This window comes from Macaca thibetana, chromosome 10 (assembly GCF_024542745.1).
Source record: "Macaca thibetana thibetana isolate TM-01 chromosome 10, ASM2454274v1, whole genome shotgun sequence".
Classification (NCBI taxonomy): Eukaryota; Metazoa; Chordata; class Mammalia; order Primates; family Cercopithecidae; genus Macaca; species Macaca thibetana.
Genome location: NC_065587.1, coordinates 55100884 through 55118920, shown reverse-complemented (window position 1 = coordinate 55118920; position 18037 = coordinate 55100884). Strand labels below are relative to the sequence as shown.

The 18037-nt window shown below is 51.2% G+C and overlaps 1 protein-coding gene and 1 long non-coding RNA gene across 2 annotated transcripts in view; one reads left to right on the top strand and one right to left on the bottom strand.

The window, feature by feature from the left end:
* RIMS4 (regulating synaptic membrane exocytosis 4) overlaps window positions 1-17681 on the bottom strand; it is a 57589-nt gene extending 39908 nt beyond the window's left edge. Inside the window, exon 1 of the mRNA XM_050806573.1 lies at window positions 17304-17681. Coding sequence (XP_050662530.1) covers window positions 17304-17400 — 97 coding nt within the window. The 5' untranslated portion in view covers window positions 17401-17681. The remainder of the gene's footprint in view (window positions 1-17303) is intronic.
* Window positions 16526-18037, top strand: part of LOC126963901 (uncharacterized) — a 29029-nt gene continuing 27517 nt past the window's right edge. Inside the window, exon 1 of the long non-coding RNA XR_007729255.1 lies at window positions 16526-16881. This is a non-coding gene — a long non-coding RNA (uncharacterized LOC126963901). The remainder of the gene's footprint in view (window positions 16882-18037) is intronic.

Sequence of the window (18037 nt, the reverse complement as noted above, 5' to 3'; positions counted from 1 at the left end):
TGACTTGGTGGCTACCTCTGGAAACCAGTCTCAGCACTTTCCCTTCAGGTCTGGTTCCGGTCTGTGGGGTGAGGTGAACTCCCGGACAGAGTGCTCCCTGCACAAAAATGCCCGACTGAGAAGGGGCACAAGCAGAGGTACAGCCTGTTTTCCCTTGCCCAGACGTGTACCCTGCTGGCACTGGAGAAAGGGGAACGTTGTTCTGATTCATTCTCCTAGAGGAGGCAGCACTTTTAAAATTCTACCACCAGGATGCGGGGAGGGAGAGAAGCACCTTCCTCTAACTTGTATAAGGATGCTATCTAAGTGCTGTGTCTGGACCAGGGCCCTCGTTATGGGACCATGAGGGGAAGGGCCACCCTGGGCTGTGCTCACTGTCAGTTCTAAGGATGACACAAAGGCCCCTCCAAGATTATGGGGCCCACGGCAGGAGAACAAATGGAGGACCTCATACTTATTCTAAATATGTAAAAGTTATAAATCAGGCTATTAAATAAAACATGTTCTATCCTTTCATTGTGACAAATATGTCTTCATAATGACCTTCAAGGCCAGGACAGTTCAAATTTAGAATCCTCCAAGTGCCGCAGATGAATGTGGAGTGGGGAGGGAGCCAGCCCTAGGCCATGGCCCACCCTTTCTCCTTCTGCTCCCATACCCAGAGGGCTCACTCTGCACCTCTGTGCTGGCTGTCACCTCCACAAACAGCACCTTCAAGGCCACACTCAGGATACTACCGATGGATGCATCCACCCTCAGGAGAATGAAGCCAGGGAAGGGGTCGAGACAGACCCTGAAAGCTGACTCAGGGCCATTTGGGCAGGGAATCTCAGGGTCCCCATGTCTAGAACAGGCCTAGAAGGAAGAGTCCCGGTGGGTAATATTCCCTTCACTCAACAAGAGTGAAGCCAGAGTCCTGACTGGAGGAGGGTCAGAGAACATTCCGGTAATGCTGGTGACCCCAGATCAGGGCCCTCCTTGCCCAGGTCTAAAGGTAGAAACAAAGGCTGGGCATGGTGGCTCATGCTTGTAATCCCAGTGTATTGGGAGGCCAAGGTGAGAGGATTGCTTCAGCCCAAGAGTTCAAGACTAGCCTGGACAACATAGCGAGATCCTGTCTCTACAAAAAAATAAAATTAGCTGGGCAGGCTGGCATGTACCTGTAGTCCTAGCTTTTTGGGAGGCTGTGGCAGGAGGATTACTTGAGCCCAAGAGTTTGAGGCTTTAGTGAGCCATGACTGAGCCAGTGCACTCAAAGCCTGGGTGACAGAGTGAGCCCCTGTCTCTAAAAATAAAGGCAGGAACAAGACAGTACCCAATTCTACCACCAGCCAGGTCTGATATTCACCAAATGGGTCATGAGAAAACTCACAAGAGGTTTATACGGGGTGATTCCTTTGGGGATTGTGGTCTCCAATTTTTACCAAACCCTTTCCCAAATCAACAGATGTACCAACATCTGTGAGGTAGGCATGAAGCTTCTCTTACTTTCTTCCCCGGCAAGGCTCAGATTGAGGAGTCACATCTGTAGACCCTGTCCCAGCCTGGGCCTTTTCTGGGGCTGGAGACATTCGGACCCCACTCCCAATTCCTGGCCAGCACTGAGGTCACCAACCATTCAAACTTAGCCTTAACAAAAGAGTGGTTTTCCTTTATTTTTTTATTTTAATTTTTTAAAGACTTAGACATTTACCTCTGGAGAGAAATTATGGGCTTCAAGAGTTCTTGACAAAGAGCTTCGTTCCAGAAATGTAAAGCCGGCATTTTAAATTTGGTTCTTATTCACTGCTGGAAAGTATTAGAATGAAGATTACAAATTTAATAATGTAACAAGGCAGGAACTGGCCCGGCCTTGTCTCCAGGAGAGTAATTTGTTCCTGCCTTCAAACCGGCACTTCCCAGCCTCCCAGCATCACCAGACCAGCCTGGTGACATACAGCTGACTTTTTTTGTCTCTTGCGCACTGGCCCACGTGGCCAGCCCAGACACCAGGAGGTATCACTACCCTGGCCTGATAACTAGGGGTAGATGGTCAGATCTGTCTGGGGAGAGCCACTATAACCAAAAGGAGCCATCTCTGGGTCTCTTGGCTTCACTCCTTGCCTGCGGCCAGAGAGGTATTTAAAGACTGGCAAACCCCAAATTTGAGTTTGTCATATCCCTGCTAAAAACCCAAGAGGGGTTCCAACTGACCTTAAGCTCAAGCCCAAGAGTCTCACCTTTAAACGCCTAGTATCATCCAGTTCTGCCACCTCACCAACCACATACCCCTTTCCCTATGTGGTACCTAGCTTTCAAAAGACCATGGCCCATTCCTGCCTCAGGGCCCCTGCACAACTGCTAATACTAACAAGAACTAACATTTACTGAGCACTAACTATGTACCACACACTGTGCTAAGGGCTTCACAGGTGTCCTCTCACCCCTACCCTGTGAGGTAGGCAATGGAGCCAAGTGGTGAAGCTCCAGGGACCAAAGAGCTGGACTTGAATCCTGCCTTGGACCCTGTGTGATCTTGGGCAACTTACCTAATGTCTCTGTGCCTCAGTTTCCTCATCTATAAAATAGGGATAGTCAGCCAGGCGCGGTGGCTCATGCCTGTAATCCCAGCACTTTGGGAGGCTGAGGCGGGTGGATCACGAAGTTAGGAGATCAAGACCATCCTGGCTAACACAGTGAAACCCCGTCTCTACCAAAAATACAAAAAATTAGCCAGGTGCGGTGGCAGGCGCCCGTAGTCCCAGCTACTCGGGAGGCTGAGGCAGGAGAATGGTGTGAACCCAGGAGGTGGAGGTTGCAGCAAGCCAAGATCGCGGCACTGCACTCCAGCCTGGACGACACAGCAAGACTCCGTCTCCAAAAAAAAAAAAATAGGGATAGCCCCCAAAACAACCCCACAGAGTAGTTTTGGGGCTTGAATGAGTGAATGGAAGTGAAGCGTCAGAATGCAAGGGGTGCCATGTAAGCCATGTTAATTATCTTTATCAGCCTTTTACAGAGAAAGAAACAGAAGCACCACCAAGTGAAAAATAATGTGGAACAGGTCACGCAGCAGCTAAGGAGAGTGTGGTCTCCAGACTCTGAAGCCCTTAATTTTTACCATGATATGCCCATTGTAGAAAATCTGGAAAATACAAAAAAAGCACAAACTAGAAAGCAAAAACTATCCATAATTCTGTCATGCAGAAGCAATTATAGTTATTTCCATCTGTGGGGAGAGGGGAGCGGGAGGGGGAGAGACAGCCACACAGAGAGTCCAGGATTCCATCCCCCTTCCCATCACTATGGAGTCTGTGTTCACAGCATCCTGTCTCACCCCTCCCCTCCCCTGCCCTGCCTTCACTTGGCCAACGCCACTCACACCTCAGGTCTCTACTGAGCTGTCCCCCTCCCTGTGCCCCCCACCCAACACGTCAGTTCTTCCTGCTATGGCCTTTCCCGGCACCCTGTGCTTGTCTTATATGACTGTTTATCACAGGCATGATTGGATTATTAGTTGCTCCTTCAAGCTGTGTAACGTCCAACACCTCCCCTCACCCCAGAAACCAGAATGTAATTCCATGACGACGAAGACTGGACTTGCCTTAGGTCACCAGAACAGGGCTTGGCCATGAGCAACTACTAGAGAAGAAATAAGGAAATAGAGTGGGGAGGAAGGAGAGGAGAGAAAAGGGGAGGAAAAGAGGGATTTGGGATTCAACTCTGCCTCTCCCAAATCAGTGCCCCCTTGGTGGGATGCAGATGGGAATCACACAGTCCCTGCCCTGCAGGGGCTCACAGTGTGACAGTGAAAAAGTGAAAAGCCAGACTGTGCAAGCACTGGAGACAGAGAGAAGCAGAACACCACGGGGGCTCCCAGGAATGGCCACCTCCACCCTAGAGAAGAGGCGTGTGCTTCCTGGAGGAGGTGATCCTGGAGCCCTGCAGAAGCAGACATCAGGCGTCCCAGTTGAGGAAATGGCCCAAGTAGAGGCATGGAGGGAGAAAACTCAAACAAGACTGTTAAATATGAAGAAGCTGGATTTTGCCTGGAAGGAACAAGTGCTTGGAAGAGCTGGAAATATGAAGTCAACTAATCGGCTCTATACAACACTTGTTTTCCGTGTTCATCCTGTGCCTTTCTAGTACATTCTCCAAATAGTCAAACAAGCCATGCCCCTGAGCTGGAGTGAGCAATGCTGTCATTCCTCACCTCCTAAACCCTTATCCGGGCCCAGTCTCCTATTGCCAGCACCTGCATTTCTCTGCCTGAGCGCTACCGCCCATGGCAGGCTGGAAAAACACAGGCAATAGCCAACTCTCTGATCTGGCCTAGCAGCTCTTAACCAATGACTGATGGGAACGGCTATATTTTGGGTGGGATAACTAAAGTGCATGTTTTACCCCAGGAGTCCGCAAACTATGGGCCTCGGACTAAATCCATCTTGCTGCCTATTTTTGTAAATAAAGTTTTATTAGAACACAGCTCACCCATTCATTTACATATCGTCTGGGGCTGCTTTCTCACTGCAACTTCATGATTGAAGCGTTGCAACAGAGACTGTATTCCTGCAAAGACTAAAATATCTACTGTCTGGCCCTTTACAGAAGCAGCTTGCTGAGTTCTGTGCTACACTGTCTCCCCAGAAGTCCCCAGGAAGATTAAACTCCAGTTGCCCTCGCTCGAGGTAACCTGCCTGATAACACACAGTCTCCTGACTTCTTTCTCTGCCTCACTTCCTCACTTCCGTCCTGGGGTTTCATCCATCACCTTTGTGAACCATATGAAGCATATAAAATTCCATTAGACTGCTTCCACTAATAAAAATGGCAGTGCCAGGCAGTTTGCCCTAATACTTGTACTTGACTCCTTGTGTCAGACTCTGTTCTGGGAAAACCTAAACTAGGAGAGCAGAGCAAGTGTCATCATGCCCATTTATGCCCATTTTACAGACAAGCCCTAATTTAAAGCTGTTCTCTGCACACACATTGTCTCCTCAGCAAAGGCAGAGGTCAGCCTTGGTTTGAGACCCTTCCCGCATTCCCCAGTCAGAGCCTTGTCATGTGTCTTTGATATCCGCAGTATTATTAAAACACCTGTAGGTTACCTCCTGCTTACAGCTGTGAACCTGTTCATCTAATGAGGAAATCAAAGTTCAAAGGGGGGAATGACTTGCCCAGGGTCAGTTGGCAAACTGGCAAAAATGAGATCTCAAATCCAGGTTTCTTTATGACAAATCCAGGGCTCATCCCATGACAAATCAACTACCTCTTCTGCTTTCACCTCAGGCCACCTATTAGGGCTTCTGCCCACCTCTCTGGATACACGGCCAACTTTCCATGAGGATCAGGCAGGTTCAAATATATTAAAATCCTTTGTCAGACACAAAGGACTTCACGTTTGCAAGGTGCAAAGTAGAAAGTCAGGACAGACACCCTCCAAAGAGGGACTTGGAAAGAGGTCCAGAAAGAAGCACCAGATACAGGTATATATTCATGAAAAACATTAAATATAGTACAGAATGCTGGAAAGAACACAAGTGTTAGAATAGGCCTGGTCTGAAGCCCTGTTCTGCCCCTCACTAGCTGTGTAACCTTGCCAAGTCAGAAGTCCATCTAGATGCTCAATTTCCATACGGTCGAATGTAATGACTATGCCCACCTTGTGGAGGGTGACCTGAAATGAGGGTTGGACATTGCTCAGCACAGAGCTGAGCACACCCACTCTACCCGCTCTGTAGTCAGGGGTTCCCAGAGAGTGGGTGAGTAGACCCCACTGGTGCCCTGGCCAGATCCCTCATGCCAAGCAGGTCCCCCATCACTCAGCAGCCATGAGTATCTGTTGGTGCCGGCTCACAGCTGCCCCATCTTTGGACAACTGCCCTTAGCTCATAGGAGCTGCCTTGCCCCAACAGTTATGCCCTCGGGGGACTACCCTGCTATAGGAGTACCGAAGGCTAGTCAACCGTGCCATGCCATCCATTCTCCAGAGCCCCCCAGGATCTGGCTGAGGTTAGCCTGCAGCCAAGTGCCCATGTCTGGCTGCTTCTTCTCCTGCCCCATGCTGCTTCTCCCTCTCCCTCGCTTGCAGGTTTCACCTGCGAGCACTCCCGCAGTCTACTACTTGCACAAAAATCCATGTCTCAGGCTAAGACGGTGGAAACCGTGAAGAGTTCTCCTGTTTTTCTGGATTCTTTATAAAATCAAGCGACTTCTGCGGAGAGTCCAGAGAAGAAGGTACATATTAAATTCTCCCTTGAGCCGGGCGTGGTGGCTCATGCCTGTAATCCTAGCCCTTTGGAAGGCTGAGGTGGGCAGACCACCTGAGGTCAGGTGTTTGAGACCAGCCTGGCCAACATGGTGAAACTCCATCTCTACTAAAAATATAAAAATTAGCTGGGCGTGGTGGCACACGCCTGTAGTCCCAGCCACTCAGGAGGCTGAGGCAGGAGAATCACATGAACCCAGGGGGCAGAGGTTACAGTGACCTGAGATCATGCCACTGCACTCTAGCCTGGGCGACAGAGCGAGACTCCAGCTCAGAAAAAAAAAAAAAAAAAAAAATTCTCCCTTACTGGAGCCACACACCTGACTCCCCTCAGGGCCCAGCTGCCCAGTTTGGGGGTCCCTCTGCTAGGACTAAGCATGCCCAGTAGAAGCTGGGCACAAATGGTAGCTTCGTGAGGCCAGATGGCTCGGGGGTGGCTCGGCCAGGGCTTGGGTGGGCCCCAGAGGCACCTGGTCCAGTCTTGGTGTTGGACCCAGGCTGATGAAAGATGCTGCTCCAGACATTTGCGAGGAACTAAATTTCATTAGAGGACCCAATTAGTGACATATCTTTCCACCCACTCTCAGGTGATTCCAGGTGGCATTTACTAGGAACACTGAGTGCTGGAGATTAAGGGAGCAGACTTGAGGCCTCAGGTGCTGCAGGGTCCATGATGGCTTCTTGGGGTGCAGCGGGGGACGGGGAGAGACCCTGAGCTGTGTATCCAGAAACATCAGTGCCATAGACCTCCTGCGAGGCTTCAGGTGAATTGAGATTGCTCTCTGGGCCTCAACTAAGATAGCCACAGTAGATGACCTCAGAGGAACTTCCAACTAAAATAATGACAGCTAACACTCTTAGGACACTTCTACTGCGTACCAGGCTCTCTACCAATATTTATTCGTCTAATCCTCTTGACACCTTCGAGGTGGGAAGGGGCTATTATAAGCCCATTTTAAAGATGAGGAAACAGGCTCAGGGAGGTTAAGTGACTTGCTCAGAGTCACACAGCCAGTAAGTGGTAGAGCCAAGATTCAAATCCAGGTTATCTGGCTGTGGAGCTCATTACTTCCACCATGCTATACTGCCTGGTGCAACCCAGCTTCTCTGGAACTCTCACAGTGCCTGGCACAGCAATGGGCACCGCCATCAGTGCTCAATAAGAATTCAAAAACAGGAAAATAAGAAAAAACTGGTAGCCTGAAAGAGTGTGATGGCGGCTTGTGGGAGTGGGACTGGATAGCTGAGCAGGAGGGAGACGCCACGTCCTTGGATGTCCTCTGGTGCTGTATGGCTTTTTTACTATGTATCTATGGTATCAGCACTAATAACAGCATAAAGCATTATGAAAGCTGACAACAGTGCTTGTACCAGGGATGGGACAGGAGGATCAGAAGACAGGGGTGCCCAGGACACTTCCCACTGGATATTTTTCATGTGTTTAAAATGTTGTAGCATCTGCATATATTACCTAATCCAAAAAAAATACTTACTTTAAAAATTATCCAAGGACCAATCAAGCAAAGATCAGCTAGAGAGAAACTGGCAGGAGGGGGAGCTCTGGGGATGAAAAATAACCATCTAGGGGTTACCGCAGAGTTGAGGGAGACAAAGGAGGAAATGGAGGGGCCTGTACAAGTGTCCTTCCTTCTCTGGGAGACTCCTCGTATATCTAAATCAAGCCCACCAGACTCTCACTCTGCAGGCAGGGATACTGAGGCCCAAGGAGTCAAAGAAAAGTGGGTGTAGGAGACACTGAGACTCAGCGACGAACAAAGTCCTTCTCTCTTTACTCCTAACGCAGCCTTTTAGGCTCCACTGTGCACACAGTAAACATCACATACCTAGACCAGAGCAACGAGGCCTGACACCAGCTGTGTGCTGCTCCATCCCATCCTTCCTCCACCCAGATGTGCATATCACATCATTTTTACAAAGTCTACAGGAAGAGGAAAGGCAGCAGCTTCCACCGCTTGGATGTCTTCTACGTGTTGTACACACATTCTCCCGAATTCTCACAAGGTATCTCTAACTCCATTTTGCAAAGCACGGGCTGAGGCCTAGATCAGTTACATACCATGGTCAAGATGTAGAGCTAGAAAGGGCCACTGATGCAAACCCAGGCCTTTGGGCCTCCCAAGTCCGCTCATTTTTACTATCTCAAGCCACCCCTCACAGACGGCGTTTCCCATCAGTTTAGGACAAGTCCCACCTGGAAACTATTTGTAAGTGCCTTTGTCTTCACATTCTGAGTTGTATGGGGCTGGGTGAGAATCTCATCACACCATAAGGTTGGGCCCCTGCCTCCAACCTGAGCTAGACCCCAATCTTCCCTAGAAAATTACCAGTGACCCCTTTCTTAGAAACATCTGAATAAACGGACTCAGTAAATTCCCTCGGTAGCATTACCCAACACTTTGCACCCTTTACATCGATGATTCCTTTAATTTACTTCTTCCCAGTAGAGGCTTCTCCTCAAATAAACTTCCTGGTTTTAACACACAGCCCTCCCTTTTCCCAATGCAGAAAAGGGACTACGTCCTGTTCTCGCTGGACAAAAACAGAGCTAGACCTGAATCCTCAGAATTCCCAGAGCTGTCTGGGTCCAATATCCCATGCAATGATATCGTGGCCTGATGCATTGCTCATTTTGACTCATTTATCATTTGTACAAATGACTTCCTGGAGGCTTTATGAGGGCCTATGTGTTAAACCCGGCGCAACGCAGGCAGCAGCTGAGACTCATTTGGATCACAGACTCTGTGACGGAAACAAGAGGGCCTGAAGACCGTACCCAGGACTGAATTTGTTACCCAATGTCCCAGCATCTAAGACATCAGGAGCCAGGAGACATCCCACGTTGGCAAGACCCCTTCAGTTCTCTCCAGCCTTTTCCTCCAACCCAGTGGTTCTCGAGGTAGGGTCCCTGGATCAGCAGCATCCGTATCTGCATCACCTGGGAACTTGTTAGCAATGAAATTCTCAAGTCCCCCCTGCCCCAAAACTAAATAAGAGACTCTGGGTGGGTCCAGTAGTCTGTGTTCAGAAGCCCTCCAGAGGATTCTGAGGCTCACTCAAGTTGGGCGGCCCTGCTCTAACCCATTTAAACTGACAACAGCCACTGTGACAATTGCAGCTGCTACCAATGACTGGGAACCTCCTATGTGCAGAGGGTTAAACACACACTCTCATCCATTAATCCTCATAGCAAAGGACACCTTATTCCACGCATCCAGCTCTGGGCTAGGTGCGTTGTGTGCATGGTGTCATTTACTCCTCACTATAACCCTCTTTAGTATTATTATGCCCCATTTTACAGATGAGGACACTGAACCCCACAGGGTTGAAGCAACTTGCCCACAGTCATACAATTCAGAAGTGGCAGTTAAGATGAAAATTCAGATTGGTTGGATTCCAAAGCCATGTTCTTTCTGTCCATTCATGGAAGTTCCCCAGGGTCTCTCACACCTACATCGGTTTGGGTCAGGTGAGATTCGAAGAGGGGCGGAGGCAGGCAGGGTGAGGAGAAAGAACCCAGCCTCAACTCCACAGTGCCTTCCAGCTACAATGTGAAAGGAAGCCGCGTTATGCATTTAAAGGCACAGCCATCTGTGCCGAAGGAACATAAAAAACAGGGATTCAGGAGGCATCAGTTCTTGGCCTCTCTATAACTTCACCCAGCTGGGGGCCTTTTCTTTTCCTTCTTTGGACCTCAGTTCCTGCACCAGATAATCTTTATCCTCTACAAGGCTGAGATAAATTTGCCCCCTTCTCTGATCTCATCTCTCTAACCACACTGGTCTGCTTTCTATTCCCTAAAACTCAAACTCGCACTGAACTCAGAGCCTTTGCACAGCTATTCCCTCTACCTGGAACACTCTTCCTCCTCATATTCCCATTGCTGGCTCTTTGTCATTTAGGCTTTATCTCAAATATCATCTCCTTAGCCTTCCCTGACTACCTTACTTAACATTATCTCCTAGCCCATCATTGTTCCATTTTCATTCCACTTAACAGAACCTGAATTCTTTAATTGGTTACCTATTAATTGTCTGTTTCCCCCACCCCAGTTTCACTCGTTCCCCAATATGTCCCTAGCACTCTAGCACCTAGAACATTGTTCAACACTGAGCAGCTCATTAAATACTAGCTGAATGAATAAATACCAGAAAAGAAAACCTGGACTCAGAGGTCAAAGCTCTGGATCCTTAATATGTGACCTTGGCAAGCCACTTCGCCTCTTTGAGCCTGTTTCCCTACTTGCTTCATGAGGAAATGGGCTAGATGCTCTCCAAGGGTCCTTCCAAGACTGGAAGTCTTGGAAAGCCAGACCTGGAAGCAGCCCAGCTGGTCCATCCAGAGAAGGCAGCTGGCCAGGGTCCCAGCAGCAGCTGCCCTCTCCCCACCCCCATCCACATCCCTGCCCAGCCACGCCATCATCTCACTCCCCCGTCGCAGAAACTGTTAATGAAGTGCGCACTGCTAAATGCAGTTACAATTACGGGGGCTAAGAATAAGGCGCTGACATCAGCCTCCTCAGTTTCCGAGTGAATCAGAAGGGGAGGGGGGAGGAAGGAGAAAAGGGGAGGGGGGGATGGCGCTCTGGAGCTGTCAAGTGGAAATAGCACAGCGTTAAATATAATCCAGCATTGGCCTACATCAGTCTGGAGAGGCAGGTGATGGCTTGGCCCCCAGGGCCAGGGCAGACAACTGGATTCTTCAAGGAGGCCAGGCAGCCATGGCAGCTGAGGGCCAACTGTGACAGGGATCATCCAGGAACCAATGGCCAGGAAGGCCCTCCGACGGGTGGGTGGATTGTAGCAGGGTATTAGACCCTGGTGGGGTACATCACACCCAGGCCTTTGCCACCTGCTGTTCTGACAGCACAAGCATAGCCCCAGGAGCTTACACAGTCCTGTCTCACCCAGGATCTCATTTCATGCCCAGAAGCAGAAGATGGCCTAGAGTCAAACACACTTGGATTTGAACTGCCACCCTACAACCTGAGAAAGTCACGATTCAACTGCTCTGAGCTGCCTGGCTTTCCTCATCTGCAAAATGGGTACATCTGCAACAGCAGCTACCCCTTCAGGTTGCCATAGGATTCAGTGCAATCACAGAAAGCACTGAGCACAGCCAAGCAAGCCCATCAATCATTTTATTTTTATAATCCTGAGATGCTTGAACAAAAATAATTAACCCTTTTTTTTTCCAGATGAGGCTCAGGAAGGTTAAGAGATTTGCTTGAGGTCAGAGCCAGAGCGGATTCAAATCCAAGCCCAGTTATTTTTCTAATACAAAAAGGCAGTGGAACTGACAAGGAGCGCGGAATGGGGGAAGGTTTATAGTGGGGGAGATACTGCACCCTTTTGAGCACATTCACCGAAAGTGGCACCTTTCCAGCAATTTTTAAAAGACACGATGAAATGATGGTTGTTACGGCCATAGTGAAAAGACACAGAGAAGGCAGAGTAGCAAAAAGTCCCTGGGACAGGCGAGAGGGTCGGCAGAGGGTGAAGGCTTCCTTCCATTCTCGCTCTCCTCCGCACCTCTGCCCGCACCCCCACTCAGCCTTCAGTTGGAATTGGCTCTGCCTCTGGTTCTAGCGGGGAGTGGGGAGGGACACAGAGCCGCATCCTGAAAGGGAAACAAGGTAGATGGACCTCTCTCTCCCTTCCCACCAAACAGAACCAGGTGGGCCTATGGCAGCTGCAAACCGAGGAAGCTGGAGCCAGGAGTCTGGGGGCTTGGGGATGGGGAAGGGGGTGCCTAAGGGAGAGAGAAGAGAAGGAAAGAGCTCTGATAGCACCAGAGCAGACCTGCAGACCAGTGATCTGTACAATGGGGTAAGGGGTGAATCCTCATGCACCTGATTTTTCTAAGATCATTCTTTCAGGATAATTTGATTAAAATAAAGTGATTTGGGCTGGGCATGGTGGCTCATGCCTGTAATCCTAGTACTTTGGGAGGCTGAGACGGGAGGATCATTGAGTTCAGGAGTTTGAGACCAGCCTGGTGACATAGTGAAACTCCATCTCTACCAAAAAAAAAAAAAAAAAAAAAAAAAAAATTAGCCAGGGGTGGTGGTGCACGCCTGTAGTTCCAGCTACTTGGGAGGTTGAAGTGAGAGGATCATTTGAGCCTGGGAGGCAAGGATTGCAGCAAGCTGAGATCGCACCACTGCACCCCACCCTGGGCGACAGAGTGAGACCCTGCCTCAAAGTAAATAAATAAATAAAGTGGTTTGTGTCCATACTCTCACCCCACCCCTCAACTTGAACTATGGGAACAACTGGTTCAATTTTCCATCATGCTTCAGTTATCCAAATCTAGAAGAGTTCTGCTCAGCTCTGAAAACATTAAGAAAATGGGAAGGGGGGTGTGGTCAGGAGGAAGGGAGATAGGAAATGTCCTGCCCTGGAGGGTGAGGATGGGAGTGGAGGCTTCAAAGTGGCAACCTCATGCCTCCATGTGGTCCTGATCATGAAGGATATTTTAAGGCCTCCTCCCTCATCCACCCAGCCAGTCTCCTTCTAGGGCTGAAGGATTCATTCCCACCATCTTAGAGGGAAGGGGTGAGACAGCAGGACATTTTGTTTCCCAGAAAAAGCTCAGGTCAAATTTCAAGGACAAAAGTTAGCACTTGGTCTGGGAAAGAAAACTCTGCCAAATGGAACAAAGGGGGAGGGGGAGAACTCCAGTGAGGTCACTCCAGGTGCCTGGGAGTGTGGGGAGAAATTGGAACTCTGATTCTCCCTGCCAGGATCTGTCTGGCAGGATATAGGTATCGCCGCCTCATCACCCAGAAGTACTCAGACCACCCCCTACATTTCCCCTCTGTCCAAAAATGGGGAGCGGGGCGCTGTGGTACTAGTTTTTGGATCCCATTCACTATCCCACCCCGCCCCCAGCCCAACAGATTTGGTCTGAGCGGAAGAGGGTGGTGCCGGGAAGGGCTTTCCAGCCCAGAGATGTGGCCCAAACCGCTAGGAGAGGGACCGGTAGCTGGCTGGTGTTGCCATGGCAACTTCCTCCCTGCGCTGGATCGAAGCTTCCATCCTATGGGCAAATCAGAGCTGGCTGCTCCAGCTTCTCCGCCCTTCTCCCGGGCGGGAGGGGGAGAACTGGACGCTGAAACCACTTGGTCAGGCTCAGGAACACCATGCTCAATTCCAGACCCTGATGTAACAACCCCCTTTGGCATCTGTTGGAAACTAGAGACACCCCAGCTCCCCAGCTAGGCCCCAGGGCAGAGTGTCAGGGCTGGGACTGTAGATGTGATTGGTGCAAATGAAGTGGTCAGGAAGAGCAGGGAACCAGTGGCTGTAATCCTCCCCACCCACTTGACTGGCAGGCGAGTCCCCCAAATCCCTATGTTTAAGCCACTTCAAAGAAGGAGGGCCCAGCTCTACCTTAATAACTACAACGCTGCAATAAAAAGTATTGCAATTATATTAAAATTATAAAGCTAGCATTTTGAGAATCAGCCTTCTCCCCTCCCCAAACCCACAGATTCTTTTCTATGGTCATGTTCAGAAACAACTCTTTCTCAGTAACAAGACAGATAACAGCTAACATGTATTGAGAGCCTACCTCATGCCAGGTACTGTACTAAGACCTCTGCACAGCACAAACAGCATAATGGTTCATTAAAAGCACAGATGCTTGGGTCAGATTGCCCAAGTTCAAGGCTTCATTAACTCACTTCCTGGCTGAGTGACCTTGAAGGAATTAATATGTCTGTGCCTCAGTTTTCTCATCTGAAAATGGGGATGTTAACAGGATGGCAGTTTCATAGGCTTGCTATGAGGAATGAGTTAATATATTTAACATGTCTGGGAATATGTCTCGCACAAAGGTAATCATTTGTAAAATGTTAACCCTATGCAGTCCATGTTATTATTTTTCTTCTTCCTTACAGATACGAAACTGAGGCCACATGTCTAACTCCTCCCCAATTACAAACCCAGTGCCAACAAGGCTGGGCAACAAAACACACACACAAAAACGCCCCCAAGCACATGTTTCCCTAAAGCCCCAGCATCCTTGTGAAAGAGGGCAAAAGGAGCATCTCATGAAATAAGTTCAAAGTGCACAAGGGAAGATAACCCTTGAGAGGAATTCTATGAACCAGTAATGACCAGCATCCTGGACCCACAGGGGGTGGAAAGAGGTGTGAGGAAGGCTCAGCTTCCTGTGCCCACCCCAGTGGCCAAGGATCTCAAGTCCAAATCAGGAATGAGCTCTGCCCCAGTTAAGGCTAATAAGAAAAAGGCTCCTTCTCACACCATTTCTCAGGAAACTAGCAAAAGGATGGCAACTAAACCCTGAAGATGGCTCTGGCTCAGTCTGGTTGGAAAAAGATGCATTCGGCATGAGTTGGAAGCAGCAACAAAGGGGAGGCTCCGAGATGAGCCAGAGGCCTGTCAGGGACACATTTCTGAGACGGAGCCAGCAGAGACAGATAGGCATTAAGAGCACCAGGGGAGGGAGGGGAGAAGAGGCAGGTGGAGCCACGCCTGTGTCCAGTATGGGAGAGACCATTCCATTGCTTTTAGAAATCAGTTCAGCGCAGTGCTGTTCTAAAAGAATAAATCCAAAAGGCTTTTTTTTAGGAGAAAATTAATGACTTTAAGGAGAACGAGAGAAATTAAGCACCACACAACGCTGCCTACTTCCGACTTTCACCAGACATTCATTATTCTTCCGGAAATGAAAGTTGACTTTCTCCCTCCCCCTCCCAAATTTGAAGCATCCCTCAAGAACAGACAGTGAGCACAAGATGCCCAAATCAAACTCTTGGTCACCAGCCGCGCCCCCAGGCCTCCTCACCTGGGAAATATTTTCTACAAAGTGAGGTCTGGATTTCTTAAAAATCCTCTTTCAGAGGGAGGGCTACTGGTTTAATGGAAAGAGAACCATAAACCTGATTTTAGTCTCAGCTCTGTGGCTGCCTCACTAGATGACCTTGGGATATATTACACACACACACACACACACACACACACCCCCCCACCCCCATTCCAGGGCTTCAGTCACACACATACAAACACTCACACAAATACACACACACACACCCATCCATTTGCGGGCAAAAAGGGGATAGACAAGATGATTTCTAGGTCTCTTCCAAGTGAAACACTAAAGAATTTCAAGAAGCCTGCTGGAAAAAACAAACATTAGTGGACCTTTAAAAATATCATTAATATTACATGAAGTTATCTGTTCTGACTTAAGTGAAACCAGAGCAAGTTGCCTGCAGCCTGCAATAACCAAGGTGTTTGACCCATGACACAGGGTTTGAAGAAAAACCAAACCATTCCTGCCTCTGATGCTCCTACAAACCCACGGTCCTGCCCAGACCGGCTCTTGAGACCCAAGTGGCCTGCTGACCACGCTACTGTGTTGAGGAGGCCCCTACTTCTTCCCTCCTTGCCTTGTCCAGAATAATAATACAACCTCCCTCAGCTACATCAAGGCAGAAGTTAAACCTCTGAGCCTCAGTTGTTTTTTTCTGTAAAATGGTGCTTGTAAAAATGGTAAAATGTCTCTGCAGCAACCATCTTCACCCTTACCCCCATCCCCACCTCCAGGTCAATAGAAAGATAGGTCTACTGGGGATCTGCCTCACCCATCATTCACCAGTCAACAAATTCTTCTGAAGAACAGGCAGGAAGACATGACCACCACTTCATCCCATGATAGAACCTTGGTTGCCAGGTTGATCAGACAAGGGTCCCCAAAGACTAAGTCTAAACCTGGGCCCAGGAACTTCCTAAAACCGTAGGCTACCTTTTGTGGATGGTGCAGACATGCACTTCGGGAGAGACAGTCCATGGTTTCCTCAGAGACTTGAAAGTGCCCATGAAACCATTTTGCTCCTCCAGCACATACGCTCCTCTGTTTTGTCCCCCATTGAATTCAAATACTCTTGGATTTTCAGCTCACAAAACACTGAACTCCACCCTCACACCATACAGAGCCTTGCATCGATACGATGATCCCCATTTCAGAGATGAGGAAATCCAGGTTCAGGGGTGGCATGACTTGCCCAAGGTCACAGCTAACAAGTAGAGAATGAAGACTGGAACCTGATTCCGATTCCCAATCTGGCATTCTTTGAGGAACTGTCACCCAAGCCCTCTAGCTACCCCACCTGTTGGTGGATTCCCTTCCTCACCCCAGAACCAAATCCGGAGCGCTCATGTTCCTTCTGCCGGGTCCCAGGGCCCTAAAGAGTAGGTTTCCCTACAGCTCCCCACCCCTCCCTCTGGCTGAGGTTGTGCGCAGGCCTGGGAGGAGGAGGTTCAAGCCGCTGGATGGTGGCCGGCTTCAGCCCACCAAGAAAGGCGACTCCAGGGACGAGAGCACCTGAGGTCAGGGGCACACACCAGCGGGCGGACAAGTGTAGAGTTGGCGCCGCCCTACACCTCTCTCTGGGAAGTGAGGGGAGGAAAGGCCGTCACCTGGCCGGTTCCCCTGCGTCTGCCCCAGGCGTATAAGAAGCAGGAGTCTGGAGCCCCAGCCCCTGAGGAAAGGAGAGGAGAGACAATTGGGGGCGCTCAAGGCCTCGGGCGCCGGGCAGGGGTCTTGGGCAGGGATCCTCTGGATACGGCCAAGACAAAGATGGAGAGGTAAGGTCTGCGCGCCACCTCCAATCGCGAGGGGCGCGTCGGAGCCCCAGGGTGGGACGGCCAAAGCCCCGGGCTTGAAGAGTGGGCACATTCAGGAGACTCGGGGAGGGTGGCGGGTCGGATCCAGGGACGAGGCAACGGGCCTCCAATAGGCGCAGGTGAGGAGGGAGAGCTGGGTCCTGGCGACCCAAAGGGCCCACCTGCGGGAAAGGTGAATGCAGACGATCTTGGGGTCCCTGGGGGACAAGGCCAGAAGACAGCGCATCCTGGAGACCCTGAGGTCCCGTGGGTGCGGAAGGAGACCCTGGGGGCGCCTTCCCAGGGCGTTGGGGGAGGGAAGGAGGGCGCACGGGTCGGGGAGGGGGCCTCCGGACCAGGATCCCGGGACACCCCGGGGGTCTGGGGACGGGCCGCGCGCTTACCTGCGTCCTCATCGTCGAAGGAGTTCATGCACGGGAAGTAGATGGCGAGCGCCTCGAAGGAGGCGGATAGACTGAGGCGGCTCTGCGAGCGCTCCATGCCTGCACCAGCGCCGGGCGCCTCGGCCGCGCCGGCGGCGGCGGCGGGCGGCTTGGGCAGCTTGGCCGCCCCATTCTTGACGCGGAGTACGGCGCGCGGCGTGGTGGCGGCGGCCCGGGGCCGGTCCGGGGCTCCGCTGCGGGGCTGGCGGGAGCGGCGGGGCCGGCGGGCGGGCCAGGAGCTGGCGGCGCGCGGAGCCCGAGGCGCACTGTGCTCCCGGCGGCGGCGGCTGTGGCGGCGGCGGCGGCGGCAGCAGTGGCGGTGGCGGCGCAGCGCGCTCTGGCCCGCGGCGCCCCCAGCCGGCCGCGCGGGGCGGGCTTGGAGCGGCGCCGCAGCCAATCCGTGCCGCCGGGGGAGGGGGCGCCACTGCGGGGCGTGGGAGCCCAAAGGGAGCCTGCTGCGGCCCCTTCTAGCCGCCCCGGGCCCGGTAGTTGCGCGCTGGGAGGCAGGCGCGGGGCGAGGTTGTCTGGACCCTGGTCCCAGGGCTATCCCCGACCCCGCCGCGGCCCCCACCCTCAGCCGGCCGACTTGCGGAGAGGCCGGCGTCCAGTCCCCTACCCAGACAGGCCTCTCCCAGAAACACGGGCGCGCTCGGAGGGGATGCGCTCAGAGGGTCCCGCCCAGACGGGTCGGCATT